Genomic DNA, 16,924 nt, shown 5'->3' on the forward strand with positions numbered 1-16,924 from the left:
ATCGCGCCCAGCTTCGGTCTCGCTTGCCGTGCCGTCATCACGTCTTTACGTCGCTCCTTTACATGGTTACGCGCCTCAGTCCTTTATGTGCGTACACTTATACAAACGATGCCGTGTTAGGGCAACGTGACAAGTTAGTACCAGACTGTGGACTCGTTCTTTGCCGAGCTCTTTACATGCATTACACGGAAAGCTTCCTCTCATCTCTCTGATAGCGGTCTCTTACTTTCAGTAGTTGTGCCAAAGATTATGCGGACCGTGGCGACGGGGTTGGATTATGTATGGGCGCGGCTAAAAACGATGCGGTATAAGAAATTGTAGATGCAAAGTATGCGTCGAAACGCACGAAATGAAATATTCATAACATAATTGATTTGCAGCGAACTCTCGTTTCTTCCGTCGTTTCTTTCTTATTGTAATATTTTTCACTTATTCTATTAACGAATCTGAATTCTTATTTCAAGTTAATTGAGAAATAAGATTTTATCATCAGTTTGTATTTCTGTAGCTTGATGTGCTAAGTTCCCTTAATTTTGCAAATTATCCGTTGGTTAGAATTTTTGCAAAGGAATGATCGATACGGTGTTCGCTAACGAAGACGCTGCCGAAGTTCAAAGCAAACTTTACGTAACATAAACACGTAATTTCCGAAGTTGCCGGATAGAGGAGACCCAGCGTTAGCGCTGCGTCATGTCGCGTGTTCGAGGGTTTCTCCCGACGAGGTCGCTCCCGATTCCGCTTACAAGCGGTCTTCTTCATACGGTAGTGCTCTCGATCTTCGATCTCCGATGCGAGGGTTTCTCGGTCACTGCTATGTACACGCTTAAGCTGAACTCGACCAGGAGCTATTTTAGGATTTTCATGGCTGACAGGAACTTGAATCATCGTGAACATTACGGTCACCAGCGTGACTTAGATAAGCTGGCGGTATTTTTGCACAAATGAACTGATAAGATTTGATATTCAGATAAATTTGAAATTTTCATCAAATGAAGTTTGAAATGTAAAAATTAATCAAAAAATGGAATTAATTAAAAACGTTGGCTACTTTTTCGCTGAATATAAAAATACAATATTATTTTAATAACGAACATGTACAATATTAATATGTGCGTACAAAAGAATAATGTATCACGAGCCAGACAAAGCTGTATTGGCACACAAAAGTTTCGTAAAATCTACTTCACCGAGAAAAATAAGAAAACTATAATGGCTGAACGAAGTCTGGTAGCATCATCGCCGTTGAATGTAAAAATTCATTTGTCAGAGGCGGATTCTTTGCTCATTCTTAGCTGGCGGATGCTTTTATTTTCGTCCCTATCTTTCGTACGCTATAAACATCGAACACGCCGTCGCGTGAAATCTGCAATCTGCAAATAATAGATGCCACAGCAAACACCGCGGATTTGACTTTCAGTTTAATCTTCTGAGAGCGAGCGTAGTTTCGGAACGACGCAGACCGCTGCTTGCTCAACAATTTAAACTTTGCGCGTGGCGTGAGGACGGTTACGATTGCGTCGGTCGAATAATCGGAGTACGAAGGCGCATCCGAATGCGCGCGAACGCACGCACACACACACACACGCGTGCGCGCGCGCGACATGGGAATCAATACGAGTTATGATTTTTCCGCGTTTGCGATTTATCCCGCCGTCGGAGAATCACGGAAAAATTCATTTCCGATCAAAATCGTCCGCTCGGTTATTTGCTGCATCCCGTTGCGTTACTTTTTTCTTGTTCTTTTTTTGTATCGGAAATCCTCTCGGAAGATATGCTTATCGATTCGGCTCCGAATTTTTCTTGCTGTCGCGGAGGCGGATTTACCGCCGCTTGTAAATAAATCCCGAGGTATAATACCGACAGCAGAATAAAAGACTTACGACCATATTTCAATCTTAATCTGCGTTTTCCGCCACGCTTCTGTCGATGATGCACGTGCGCGTCGCTTTTCAAAATCGAGATGGTACAATTCTCTTTCCGTGAAATTTCTGTCCCGCTCGTCTATTCTGCGATAGAAAAATCGCGTAAGAACTGTCATATTTGTCGAATTTACAAGATTTGATTTGATTTCATCTATTTATCTAAAGATATTTTTTGACCATTGTCAAGCGCTTAGCACAAATTTACTTTGCACGCTTTTAATTTACTTTCTTTTAGTTTAGCGACATTTACTTTTGCGATTGTTTGACAGTGTTGTGTTTCACAATTGCTCTTTTTCTTGTGCCGCAAGCACAAAGCAAGTTTGCATTTGCATTGATCTGCGGAGACGTTATCAAACCGCACTTCCGACGGCGGAAAGCGGAAATCGCGAGTCGTTTTATTGATGCTTCTTCAAATTTCGTTTCTCTTCACTTCTTTCATTCGGCATCCTTTTCGCTAGCCAGTTTCATTTTGACGCGGAAATACTCCGTGTTGGGAAAAAGCGCAAGGGTGGCAGACGCAGAGGGTGAGGTTAGGAAGCTAAAGAAGACGGAAAAGCAGAGTGAGGCGAAAAGAGGCGGCGCGAGTTGGCAAAATAGAGAGGAGCCCAAACGGAAGGAAACGCAAACTAGCGCGATACACCGCGCGAAACCAATATCGACAGAAACGAAGCAGACGCCTTGAGTCGTGCGGCTGCACGCAGACATGCGGAATAGAGAGAAGGAACACCGCGTCTCGCCGTTGCTCTAACAAATTCAGTTGGGAATTTGCCCTGAGGAAATTTTTTTCCCCCGCCGCGGAATGGCAAGAGCCTTGAAAGCTTCGTCGCACTTTGCTAGGAGATTTAAACCGTCCAGGCGTCAGTCCGCATTCACTTAAGTCAGTATAATATCATTATGTACGCGGTGCTAGCTTTCTCAATTTTAATTCGACATGCATATGCTATAACGTATATGAATATTGGTAGTATAGTTATTGATTTTAGGAATTATTTGATTTTGCTTAAGTGAATCTTTTTTAACAAACAATCGCTAAAACACTTTACACTTTGTAAGTACTGAAAAGTGTGCTACGTCGTGCAAAAGCATTGTTTATATATCATATTGTGTCTCGATAATGATATATGAGAATGGCGCTATTCTTTTAAACGAACGGGTCAACGGCGGTTAAATCTCCCGTTCTCCTCGGCTGACTAATCGAATAGCATTCAACTCGCGCGTGAGAAGCAAGTTACGGAGAAACACTGTAACGACAGGGATATACGTAGCTGCACGGGATGGTGCAAAATTGATTCAATGGCGAGCAAAGAGATTTAACGCGCAATTACTCTGATTGAACGAAGCTGATGGTTCGGGATCCGTCGGGAGAATTGCCGACATCAAAGGACAGACCGGTGCTCAACTCCTCGTTAAGGGTACTGAAAAGAGGACCAACAAACGCTCGACATCCTTACATACATTGTTCCCCCGAAACAAGGCACCTTTGTCTCTGTCGTTACTGCAATGCTGATTCGTTTGTTGAGTATTTGAAGTATCTGAACGTTTAATGGGTACAAAGTGCACGGATTAGATACAAAATACATGATCGTGAAAATTGCGTTTTATATTAAAAATATTAAAAGAACATAAAAAAGTTACCAGGGACATTGATGTGATTATAATTTTTAATTTGGAAAACTTGTATCAAACGAATTTTTTCTTACTTTTATTTATTATTTTGTACACGCAAATTTTCTACATATCTTCAAAATTTTAGAATTTTCCCCAAAATCGCTTTTAAGTTTTTCCTTTTTTTTTTAATATTGTAAGGGACAGATCTTTATAGGAAATATTTGATCAATGGAAGAAAACTCTCATTCTTTACTTAAAATATTTTACCATTGCTGCTAGAAATGAATCGTTTAATAGATCGTTTACATAGCCACCTGTTGCATTACTGAATTGCTTGGATTCAAATATTATTATACCAGCGAATAAATATGTGAATTTGTACGGTGTCTCTTTGAATATGTTTGATCGGTGATGGACGTTGATATTTTACGATGAAAGTTTCTTAAGAAATCTATCGATCTTACCGAAATTCGATGAGTAGTATGTTCTAGCAGATGGTACACTCAAAAAAATATTTCACTGATGTAGCTAGATTTCTAGATATCGCAACAAGAATGTATCGCTATTTTTCGTATCTGTGAAAACATTGTTTGTCACATATAGAATTTATAGCAATAATGTTCTAGCAATAGCTTCTGAAAAATTTAGGTACCATTGCTAAATGTTATTCATTGCATGATCTAACACGTGATTGATCTTATATAGATAGGCGCTTTAGAGAAACTTTCTTTTTAAAGTTCACAAACAATACAGATATATATTCTGTTTCTGTCATCTAAACTGATTAAGTAATTACATATGCAATATCACAACAGTTGCTAATCATTTATCTGTTTTAGTTAATTTTTTACACCTAGAAAATTTTAGCTATTATTGCAAGATCATTTTTTTGAGTGTAAGTTGTTCAAGCTGATGAAAGTTTAAGAGTAGTGATTGTTATGTGTCAGCAGGGATAGAATATATTCACACTGTGATTCCGCATATAAAAATTTAGTTTATTGATTCACGTTCTGAGATAATACAGTTTTGTGGTTTTTTACACACACTAATGTTTGCGACGACGCTTAGGGGCCTTCGAACGCCCTGAGTCGCATGGACTTGACACACACTAATGTTTTGCGACGACGCTTAGGGGCCTTCGAACGCCCTGAGTCGCATGGACCTCGCCTAGGGGCGTTATATCTTTCGCCCTGAGTCCTGGTGGTCGGACGAACCGCGACAACGCCTAGACGAATCGTCTTGAGTCGCGTGTTTATTGTTATAGATATGCACACACACACACTCGGTATCGATTTTTTGCTTTACTTTGATCGTATGAACTTTTCGAAAATAGTCTAGCTATAGAACCGTCGTCAAGCTCGGGCAGAACAGTATTGAATCATAATTTAGCCTTTCCAAGCTAGGTTTCTTGGATTCGGCTTCTGATTGGTTCTGAACTCCTATTGGTTCATATACATAAGGTGACATCAACAATATGCCGACAAAGATTGTTGTTTTTAAATTTACCCACGATGAAAAAGATCAAAAAATACCGCCGATATAAAAAAAGTCAGAAAGTACCGCCGACGCTATCGTTAGACATTGCGCGGCCTTTAGATCTTCGCCGAATTTATAAGATCCGTGTGTGTATGTGTGTGTATGTGTATGTATGTATGTTAACGCATTATTCCGTCCGACCATTATATTTATTTTCTATTATTGCTTTATTGCAATATTAATTTATGTGCACAACGCATAGAGAGCTCTCATACGTGACAGTGATACTATCGCGAAAGTTTGCCAATTTTAGTCTTTATGGCTACGCTTTGACGTGACGTAAATAATGGAAGACTGATTGAACTTGTAAATGAAAAATAACTTACCATAAAATTACCAAGTATAATAAATATTCCCAAAGTAAAGGCACATGATACAAATAATTTAAATATAGAAAATGTGATTAATAGCTGTAAAATATTAACAAATCGTCTGTATCAATCATATGTGTTTTTATTTCCAAAATATTTGCACTTTTTTCCCGAAGCATTTAAAGATTTATTTGAAGATTTTTAAATAGATGCAAATTTGCACTGAAAGTTTGCCAATTTTAGATTTTATGGCTATACTTGGCACAAATAATGGAAGACTGATTAAACTTTTAAATGAAAAATAACTTAACATAAAATTACCAAGCATAATAAATATTTTCAAAGACATAAAGGCACGTAACACACATAACTGAAATATAAAAAAAATGTGATTAATAGCTGTAAAATATTCACAAATCGTTTGTGTCTTTATTTTCAAAACATTTGCACTTTTTTCTGAAGCATTTAAAGATTTATTTGAAGATTTTCAAATAGATGCAAATTTGCACTGAAAATTTTAGTAATATAATTGATATGCATTGAAAAATATGCATTTCATACAAATGCAATACATATTAGATACTAAAACAATTTTTTTAATTTAAACGACTCGTAAGTAAAAAAATTTGCAAATTATGTTTTGACAATACACGCAAATTCTCAACAAAAATACGTGGAAAATATTTAATATTCTTTTACATTTGCTATCTTATTATTCAATTAATTCTAAACAAAAAAACTTTAAAACATTACTTCAAGCACTATTAAATGTATTCTATACAAATACTATGCTAATTAATTTTTAGTTACGTACGTTTTTTCACCTATCATGAATAAGAAATACAAACAGTAGGCTAACATTCAATATTTTAATATAACCACATGCTGCAATATTAAAGTACATATTGAATTATGTGGAACATTCCTGTTAGTTAGTAATAGTTAACAATATTAAAGTCAAAAACTACATGCGTATGTACGTCCAAATATAATTACATCTGTATTAGCATAGCCAAAATTAATCATCTATGATTCTGTTTTCATATTTACTTACGTTCTGAAATTTGAATTTTATCATTGTGACATTATTTGCACTGCAAATATTAAGCAATGCAAAAGCGTATAATGTGTCACAATATATAACTATTACAATCTATAGATGGTTGCAATATACATATAAATAATGGATTTGTGCGACCTAAAGTATTTGGTCAAGCTTATTGATTAATTCTATATTTGAGCATATTTATATTTATTAATATAAATCAAACTATAAATAACTAATAAAACAAATTTATGGATACACACGCATTTGTGTTAATTAAGATTTATTTGTTTTAATCATTATAATTTTATAATTTTTAATTCAATTATTTATTATTTAAATCGATTACGTCTATCTATCTGGTATTTATGTATACATATTTATTAAAAATCCTGTATTTGCTGAGCATATATATTTGTTATTTACTCTGAAAAATGTTGCTTACACGTTGCGGCGTATTTTCAGCGATAATCCGGACTGTCACAGGCAAAGAATATATTAACATTTTCTCTTTCAATAAATTTCGCGCAAAAATTGCGGGAAATATTTCACAATTTTTATATATCCTGAAATTTATCGTAAAAAAAGAAATATTGCGAACTTTCCGTCGACAATATCTACTCGATTGCGCCGAAACAGCTGAACTAGATTAAGAATTCATAATTACTACCAATTAATGTCTAACAATAAGTAGTAATTGGCGGAAGGAGGGTGAAACAACGACGGTCCATATTCGCGCCGAACACAAGGCGTGAGGAAGGTACTTTGAAATTTTAACGAGCCGCGATCTCTGACCCGTCGTTGGAGATTCGAGCGTCGTCGGTGCCTGAGAAAGAAGTGTCCGCCGCGCTTTGCAAGACGCCGTCAAAGTTGAAAGTTACCGGAAAGACCGTTCTCGCGAAAAGTTGCAAAGTCAATTAGCGTGACTAGTTTTACGGGGATGCCCGATGCACTCGGTTGTTTCACCTGCCGGTATATGCGATAACATAAAAGAATATAAAGGAGAGCGGTTGCCGCCAATAAGGCTGCTTGTTATGCGCCAGCCACCGTAAAATAATACGCCTCCGAGTTACTCTTTGGGAAACGGAAGTTTGCTAACTGCGAGAATATTCGTACAGGTCGCTATACGAGAACTCCTTGCGTTTTACAACTCTTTCGAGTAGATTTCCAAGAGGCTCGAGTTCGTCGAACTATAAATACTCAAACGAATAAATCTCTGTTGACGACGATCCTTGTGCGTAGGGCGAACTAACAAAAAAGTAAAGAAAGAGAGCAGAGTATGTAATGTTATTTCGTCTATAATTGCAAGCAAATATACTGCGCGGCGTAAAGAGGTGCTTCTGATCCACTTTACTGAAAAATTTCTCTCCCGCGAGTTCGCGAAGCACGAAATGCGCGGAAGGGAAAGGATAAGAGATGCGTAATATTGATATCCGATATGGAATGAAATGATACTGCGTACTTTACAATAATCATATTACATATGTACATATAAGAGATTTTTGATGGCATAATGAAGTACGGTACAAGAGTGATATTTTGACAAAGTGGGGTGTTGGTTCTCTGGAAAGAGATCCGATGTCACACTACACCGAGATTATTATCGTTGCTAAGCGACAACATCGATATCGATATATCACACAGGTCTCTCGCCAGCTCCCTCTTGGCAAGGAACTGGAGAGACACTTTCCTTCACAGCAGTTTAAATCTACTGCGTCTCGAGAGAATGCCTTGGCAATGACCCGGCAAGACCTTTTTACGAGCACGGAATAATTATGAGTCTAAGTCCGGCTGTTCGCATTTCCTTCCCCCCCCCCCTCTCCCTCCCCGCGTAATAATTCAGTCCTATTTCTTCTCCTCGTAAGGATTGCAACGAGTTGCGTTAATATTTCTAAAATATTGCGTCGTAATTTCAGAAGCAAAAAGCGAGAGAGTCTGTTCTCGAAAGCGATTGTTAATTTTATCATCTCTTAAGCGTGAAACCATAAAATTAAATCGGACGGCTCGTATATCGCACACTTTCGATTAGTAATTCTGACACTTTAACCCTTCAGAGCTACGATTTTATCACTGATTCACACCACCGCTCCGCTTAATGACTCATTTATTAACGCCGATTCTGCACGTTCGATGTGAGATTGGTTCATATAAAATGCTAATCAGCCTGATTACAGGGCGGCGCGATACTTAAGTGGTAGCTGGCGCGGGGCTCGCGAAGGGCTGCGTGACGTAAGAAGCGGCATAATCGCGCGTAATGACCCGTTTTTACGCTCGCGTCTACAGCGTCGGACTTTATCTCCGACATTCTCGCGCCATTGATTTAAACGCAGTCTGTCTTATCTCGCTCACTGCTCGCGAAATTAAGAAGAGCGCCGAGCCACGCTCACCTCCAGATAGCAAAGTCGCCTTGTTAGATTCATCACCGCGAGCGCCATTGGCACGGACGAGCGAGGGGGGAGATAATTCTCGTGGCCGGCGGCCAAGCTCATAACGTATCAGAGGTTCTCGCGACAATCTCGGTCGGTCGGTTTTCGGTGGCGAGCAGGCCGCGCGAGTAGAATGGGCGCCTCTCGAGCATGTTGGGAAAAGAGCGCGCGCGCGCGATAGCCCTTTCGGGGCTCATTGTGCGCCGCGGCGGCGCTCCTTCCTTCCGATTTATTGCACAAAAGTTCTCAGAAAGACGTACGAATCATGGTACGAATCCTGTCTTTTGTGCAACTGGACGAACGTTATCCTTGATCGCCGCGGATCTCCGCGCGTTTCATTTGCCCATCGATCGACGGGTTTATCCTCGCGTACTCGGACTTAGCCGAAATGGACCGGGCGTTCGGCGACCTCGCCGCGGATGATCCCGATCGTAGGAGGAGCCGAGCCATCTTCGGCCCTCTCGAAATATGATTGATTTTCACTGAACTGTCAGCAAAAGCGGCGAGCGAGAGGTGGCGGGCGGCGTCTTCGCTATAATGCCGAGCTGACTCCGGCAGGGAGCTCCGTTAAAAGGGGGGTTAACTTTCGTATTTCTCGTGGACGACGTTGACGTCAGCCACAGAAACTTTTTCGACAGCGTACCGTCGTCGTAAACAAATTCAGATACGATTGGCTGGCTGACTGGCTGGCTTGACTCCACTACTCGCTTTCGCCTTCTCTTTCCCGTCGCGCTTCCGGAGCCCCCTCCGACCCCTCGCCGCTCCGCGTTTGCGAAAATACGCGCCATCCTTCCCCTCCGCGCTGCTATCGATCCCGCTTGCCAATTTACTACCGCCTAGAGACCAGAGACTCTGTCCTTGAAATAAGGACCGGCAACAATGTCCTTCGTGCAATGATATCGGATCTGTCTGGCCATTACAAACGTAACTTAGAATTTCAGTCTGAAAGCGGAGAGTCGTTCCGTATTATGGATCCTCCGGGATAGAACATCTCGAGCTTATCGAGCTGGTGTTCGACAACTTCCTCGAATTCGCGCGTTTAAGATAAGATAAATATCGTCGAATCGTCGAGGGGTAGCGGGATTTATGAGTGGGGACCGATATAACTAACGCGCACAGCTTCCGTTAAATAAAACTGATTGTGAGTAAAGCCAGATAATGTGTTTGATCTAACTATGTTCGGCAAATGGAATTTTTCACTTCGGGGCTTCTCGCCGCAACCGCGATTCGTCGACGAGCTTTACTCGAGAATCAATAAGGCGCCGCTTAATTGGCCCTTTAAAGTCCTGTGGCCGGCGATGATGTAATTACTAACATGAACTCAAGTGGGCAAGTGTATTCGGGCTACTCGACTATGCATAGTCTCCGGATCAATCGAGGCGGACTGTGCAATTGACTGCTAGCAGGGCAGCATCAAATTAGATTCACAGTAATGAAGTGGCGTTGCGGCGAAGTTGCATCGGGAAATTCAGAAACGCAACTAATATCTAAGAGAAACTGCAAGGCAATACGTTTGATTTGATCAATTCAATTCGAAGATCAGTAATCACTTTGTATCACTTAAATCTACAAATCTCCATAATATCGTATTTGAATTTATTGGAAAGGCGTTTTAAAATGCGTTAAATTTTTTGCTAAACAGTGTACGTTTGAATTTTCCAAACAGTTTGAAAAATTTCAATTTCTTCAAAATATGCCACTTTTTTATATGTCAGAGAAAATGTAAATATATTTTCTTTGTATTCTGAAACGTTTGAGCATTATTGTTTACCAAAGATAATTACAGAAATAATATCGGCGACCTTAAAACGTCGAAATTGTGATCACTGTTTCGTTCGGCACAGGCTAGAAAATAATGTCAAAGATATTTCCACGTTTTCCTATTTCGGTTTATATCCTTCGAGTGTCTCTTAGTAGGTAGGATACCTGGCGCAAAAGCAATAAAACGTCAAACTTATATATCGTTTCAATCGTGCAATGTATCGCGCGAGAAATATGTGTGTGCACATAAACGGCATAGAGCTACGTGGAGAAACAAATTTTTTTCTGCTGGTGGAACATCGAATCGCACGTGAAGCATATTCGCCGCAACGAGTTCGATATTTCCGCTCAAGTGACTATGTGCGGAAGCGATATTCATTTTTGTGGTAGATTATACGTACCTGTCTCCTTACTTTATCAATATTTTTTAGTCGTTGTTTCCTGGACCACTTGTTTCTTCTTTGTAATAATTAAGAAGAAAAAAGGCGCAATTTTGCCATTGATTAATATTGAAAATTAAAAAAAATTAAAAGCTGGAGAATGAATTTTTGAGACTCTTGAAACTCTTGAAATCTTGTCTTTGTAAGAAGAACTCAAGTTCTTTGTGCGAACTTCAATATGATTTCCTGCGCGATGGAGAACGGTACTATACAGAGATATCGACAACGCTTTTAAAACGATTGTTCTCCTATATAAAAAAATTGACCGATATCATAAAGCACTTTGGTGCAGCGTTTCCTATTAAAAATTAGGTACGCAGGAAAAAGGTGAAACGATGGATATCGATGCAAAAAATTCAATATGACCACGAACGGTTATAAACCTTTATTAATAATTGCGTATTTATATATCCTTGCACGAATTACACAACTGTTCCTTATGAAACGTAATATAGACGTCAATGTCAAAAGGCGGAAAGGTATAACAAAACGAAAAGAAAGAACTTGCGAAAGAAAAGTTGATGGATCGGGCATCATCGCGTTATTTCTTGTACGTCTCTTTGGTTCTTATATTTCAGTGTTATATTCACCATTACATCTTTTCTGCCCGCCTGCAGCAGTTGTCCGCTTCCATTTTTCGACGTGCATTTTATTTCCTTGCTATTCAACTACCCACTAACGTCCCTTTACTTTCCGCTTTCTGTCCCATCTGCTCTCATCTCTATTCCCATCGTGCCGCTCTGCCCGACGTTTCTTTCTTTCCATCTCTTGACAATAGCGGGACGCGGCTGGATTGAAAGGAAATCGAGTGCGGATATTAAAAAAATAAACAAAATGTCGTTTAATATAAAAAGGGCCGAGAGCAAATAAAATGCGATTTATTAAAGGTTTTGTTAAAGAACCGTTCGTTCGGAGAGGTTTTCGTTAGTGGGCAGAATATCAAAATAAAAAATCGACATTTCCGCAATGGTTAAATTGACTACAAGTTCGCCAAAGAATTTGTAGTTGAAAGAACATACAGTGGCTCACCCTTTGGAACACCCTTTATAAAGAAGAAGCGCATTTGTTCTACGCTAACGATCAAGAAATCTCTTGGTTTTTATAGTCCGCTTTTACCGCTGCAATCTTTCCGTGTGCGCTTGTTGCACGCTTCTATTCTCAAACGTGTACTTTATTTCTTTACCACGCAACTGTCCGCTCTTACCAGCGTCAGAATAACGATCAGATTGAAAAGAAATCGATTATACGAATATTAAAAAAAGAAAACGATATACCGCGTATGCATACATTAAGGAGAAAAAAACAAGCGGAGATTAGATGGAATTCGATTTATTATAAATCCACTTTGCTGAAAGTTATTGGAGAGCTACGGCGAAGTGCTTGAATGAAAGAGATGAGAAAGAGAGGAAGAGAGAGAGAGAGAGAGAGAGAGAGAGAGAGAACGCGCAAGAGAGCATTTGCCAAGCTAACGATCACCCCATTAAGCAACGAATTAAACCTCGTTTGCTTTCGAGAGAGGGAGACTCGTTTACAGGCAACTTGATTTTTCCACGCTTTGCGCTTTGAGTGCCAGCACGAGTCGGCTGGAAGTTTATTTTGGTCTCAGCGATTTTCGCATACTTGTCTATAGCTCAATAATCCACGCAAATTCAATGCCGAATGGAGTTGGAGCAATACAATAAACCGCGTGGAAAATATATATTATATATATATATAGGTCGTCGAATCGATATATCGGGCGCGCTGTAAATTAAATAAATGCATTTATGTACGTGCGGATAAAACATTCCTTCGCAATTCCAAAGCTCACAGTTTTACGAGTCTCGCAATTTCATCGTGCTCGTCTCCGGGTATTTTCAGATAGATCGAACCAATGGCATTTATCGAAGTTTTATATCAGAGTGATAAAAGGATTTTTCTTTACAAGTACTCCGAAATGCAAAATTCCACGACCAAACTCCATCTTACTTATATTCCATTCTGATTAATTCGATCGATAATCATATTTAAATTAATTCGAAATCAAAACAATAACGAAATATCGCTGTCCGAGATGAGATTTTAATCGCATCCTTCTCTGCGGCGTTGTATTAATCGCGACCGGTTGTGCCATTAGAAACGATGCGCAATAAAGAACGAAACTGTCCAGATTGTTGTAATCCGCGTATAATGACTACGATATCGTTGCCGTAGCGTGGAATGATAATGGAACCTCGAAAACCCATTATCTCGCTGCGCGAGAGGCCATTACTCGCCGGCTCCCAACTTGCCGTTGATCTTTTCCACTGTTCTCTTGTGATAATCGGAGGTAACTGGACGAGGCAGGCTTAATCGGCCGGCATGAAATGACCCAACATATTCGGACCCCGCTAAGAGATCGTTGGTAACTGCTGGCCGCAGGCGGGTGTCCAGTATTTGTTTAGCGTCGTCGGACATCGCGTTAATTTCGCGCGAGAAAAGTTTTCCGTAATTCAAACGCTCGCGGATTTCGCCGCGCTTGCACGTCGAATGACAAGTTGTACGATGTATAGGGAAAACCATTTGCCTCTAACTTCTGCTCGCCGCATCATTAGTTCGCTACACGCGCATATTCGATTTGTCGGCACCGCAATTCCTCGCAGCGTCTCGTGTAACAATTGTCACCGTGACTCGTCGGCGATTTGCAAGCGCTCGCGTTTACCGGAATTCACTATTCGTGGCACTTGATCTAACTAACGCTGTCTTGTTGCCTAGACGCGCAATTCCGGAGTGCGGTGCGCTTGAGGAAATCGATTTCCGTCCGCGCGACACCGTAAATTAACTTGCCAACGTAAGGACACAACCGGCGCCCGGAGAGAGAGAGAGAGAGAGAGAGAGAGAGAGAGAGAGAGGGGGGAGAGGGAGAGAGAGGGGGGAAGGGAGAGAAAGGGGCAAGAAGGTGGGGCAGGTTTGTTCCTATGGACGGTTAGAAGCGGTGCCTCGGTAACTTGGTTTGGTCGGTTGTCTAACCCTGGCCGGACGTGCACCAACACTTAGAACTTGTCGGAGATAACCCCGGCGGGTGTTGCCAGCATGTACCGGCTTCGGTCATTCTGCACGTACAACAATCGGCCCTCTTATGCTCGCGCAGTAACCGCAGTAGCAGCACAAGAGACAGCCCGTGGTAGTACGTTCATGTTCTATGTCTGGCGCGGCGTTAACGCTGCGTTAGTGTCAGTTCACGGAGTTCTTGGCCGCGCCGGGGAGTTATCGGCCGTGACACGGCATCATTATGTCGGCATTATCGCCATGCCGGAAATTCCGAGTTAATCGGAGTTTCCTTTTTTTCCGCGCTGCGAGAACGGCGGGGAGGGAGGATGGGCGGCGGAGCGTTAATCGCGTAAGGAAACGCGCGATTGAACATCGTGGATTGATAACGAGGGGGAAAAAACAACATCGCTATCTTCCGTCGGACAATTAAAATTGGCACTCCGTAAACACGTTGCAAGAAAACCAGGTTACGTTATCGCGTTCCGTAATGCGGTTGAGGTCCGATCCGCCGATTAAATCTGCTGCCAAGACGCTTCCTTTCGCTGAAAAAAAAAAAAAAAAAAAAACGCATCTTTTTACGTGTAAGATATATTTGCCAAAGCCGCGCTCGCTAAAATGGACACGTCACTTTTTGTTGCAGCGTGCCAGCAGGTCAAGTATGGCGTACAGGCGGTTTTCGGACCCTCGGACCCGATTCTGGGCCAGCACATTCACAGCATCTGCGACGCCCTCGATATCCCGCATCTCGAGGTCAGGCTGGACCTGGACGCGGAGGCGAAAGAGTTCAGCATTAATCTCTATCCCGCACAAAATCTGCTCAATGCCGCTTATCAGGACGTGATGGAGTTCCTCAACTGGACCAAGGTGGCGATCATCTACGAAGACGACTACGGTGAGTGATGACAAATTAAATTACACATTATTTTCCGCATAAAGCACTTGTTCATGCGTTTATAATCGTAATAAACTACGAGACTGGCTTTAGCACATTTTAATGAATTTGCACGAAACATATGAAAGTTGAGTGTTTTTTGTTGCTTATTTATGTTATTTCCGATTTTAATGCTCTGCTTTGCTGGAAACAGCGCTGGTTTAATAGACGTAATAATAACTATGCTTAAAGCAAAAATAAAAGACCTGCTGCGTGAAAACGAGAAAAGCTGGAAACAGCTTTTTGCATTTACCGGTACATACAAGAACATTTGTTAAAATTTACTCTGCACCCGATAAAACTCTTCGGGATATTTACTACTGCTTTATCATAACGTAGCATCGTGCTAATGGCATCGCACGTTTCATAAATAAATAGAAACGACACAAAATGCTCGAAGAGTATTTTTGATGCAATAATTGGAAATAAGTAACGCGTGGTATTGCAAATATGCCAGGAGCGAATTTTTTATTCAGGACGTACAAAGAAAATATATATATATAACTTTATTGTCTGATCTGAACAGTTCATGACTACTTAACGGATTAAATGGTCGAGAGCGCGCGAACGAACAATACTGCCTCCTTCCAAATCGCTTTCAATGTTTCAATCGTGAATCGTTACGTTTGTTTTGTGAAAGTCAAACGGAAATTAAATAGATGGTATTTTCTCTTCAAAGAACACAGGAAGTTTTTATACGGTCCCCGATATTTTTTGCCTTGAAAGTACTGCAGGCGAGTATTTTACAAGTTAAATAAAACTCGAATAACTGGACATTTAAATTTTATTTCATTTTTGAAATTATTCTGGTTAGTACAGAATTAACTTCAAAGTTATTTGATATCTGAATTGAATTATAAAACCGAGTTTTTATGAAAGTCCGCATATGCGATGGTCAATGAAATATCTATTTGCTCGTGAAATGACACATTTGCGTAGTTGTGAAAATGAATAAAAAGTTAGTAGCACAGCTTGACAAGAGACAGCTTGTAAGATTCAGCACGGAAATAGCGCCGATGCTTTCTCTGAGAGAGAATATTCTATCGCTTCGACAAGCTAGTTCTATAGCTTTAATTAATTTGTGTAATCGAATCTAGATAGTTCGAAAACGTTGTCCTATCCAGTTTGGATAGGACATTTATCTTCTATCGACGTACACGGCAACTGATTAAGATGTACTTAGAAACTTTAGACAGAAAATTTTGAAAATATATAATCACAATAAAACTTTGAACATTATTAATTTCTTTAATTTATTTTGATAAAAATTTCAATATAATTTGGTGAAATATTTTAATATAAATCGTGTAGTTAACAAAATTTCAAAAGTAAGGCGAATTTCTGCGATTTGTCGGTATCTTATTTTTTTTTTCTTTTCTAAATCATTTTTCTTCTTTCGAAGTTTCAAACATACGCAAATTGTAGTTGCGAAATCAACTCTCTCGATGCATTCCGGATTTCTATCGCGCCGGCAAAAGACGTATGAATTAATTATGCAAAGCGAGACTGCAATGCGCGCTTAAATTATCTCTCCCATAATTTGGCGGAAATAACAAGTGATGAGATGAGTGGTCGGCAGATCCTTCGGATGGAAGCGATTTGCGCTGAATTAGGAACGGCACTAGCAGCAATGCGAGAGAGGGATCGCGCGCTATAAATGTGCGTTCCACGACGCCGGAATATTCCTGTGACTGATCATCGCAGCACGTGAGTCCTCACTGCGGTTCGTGCTGCAATACGTGATCTTCTGCGAGATCGTCGCCGAATCCGCCGTCTAGAGACATTTGTCGTGTCGCAAGAAATATTTTACAAGACATTCCGTCTCCGCAGGCGGTTTTTTGCAAATTGCAGTTGTCCATAATTCGCCGCGAAACAAATTGCTGCGATTATTGAGATAATTGCTTACTAGCATCATTTAATAGGAGAATAATTGCA

The 16,924-nt window shown here is 40.4% G+C and overlaps 1 protein-coding gene across 6 annotated transcripts in view; it reads left to right on the top strand.

Moving 5' to 3' along the window:
* The window catches only part of LOC136999396 (glutamate receptor ionotropic, kainate 2-like), a 157,724-nt gene that overhangs the window by 51,380 nt on the left and 89,420 nt on the right, over positions 1-16,924 (top strand). For all 6 annotated transcript variants that reach the window (XM_067353353.1, XM_067353356.1, XM_067353358.1 and 3 more), the window contains exon 4: positions 14,699-14,950. In XM_067353353.1, coding sequence (XP_067209454.1) covers positions 14,699-14,950 — 252 coding nt within the window. The remainder of the gene's footprint in view (positions 1-14,698; positions 14,951-16,924) is intronic.

This window comes from Linepithema humile, chromosome 4 (assembly GCF_040581485.1).
Source record: "Linepithema humile isolate Giens D197 chromosome 4, Lhum_UNIL_v1.0, whole genome shotgun sequence".
Lineage (NCBI taxonomy): Eukaryota > Metazoa > Arthropoda > Insecta > Hymenoptera > Formicidae > Linepithema > Linepithema humile.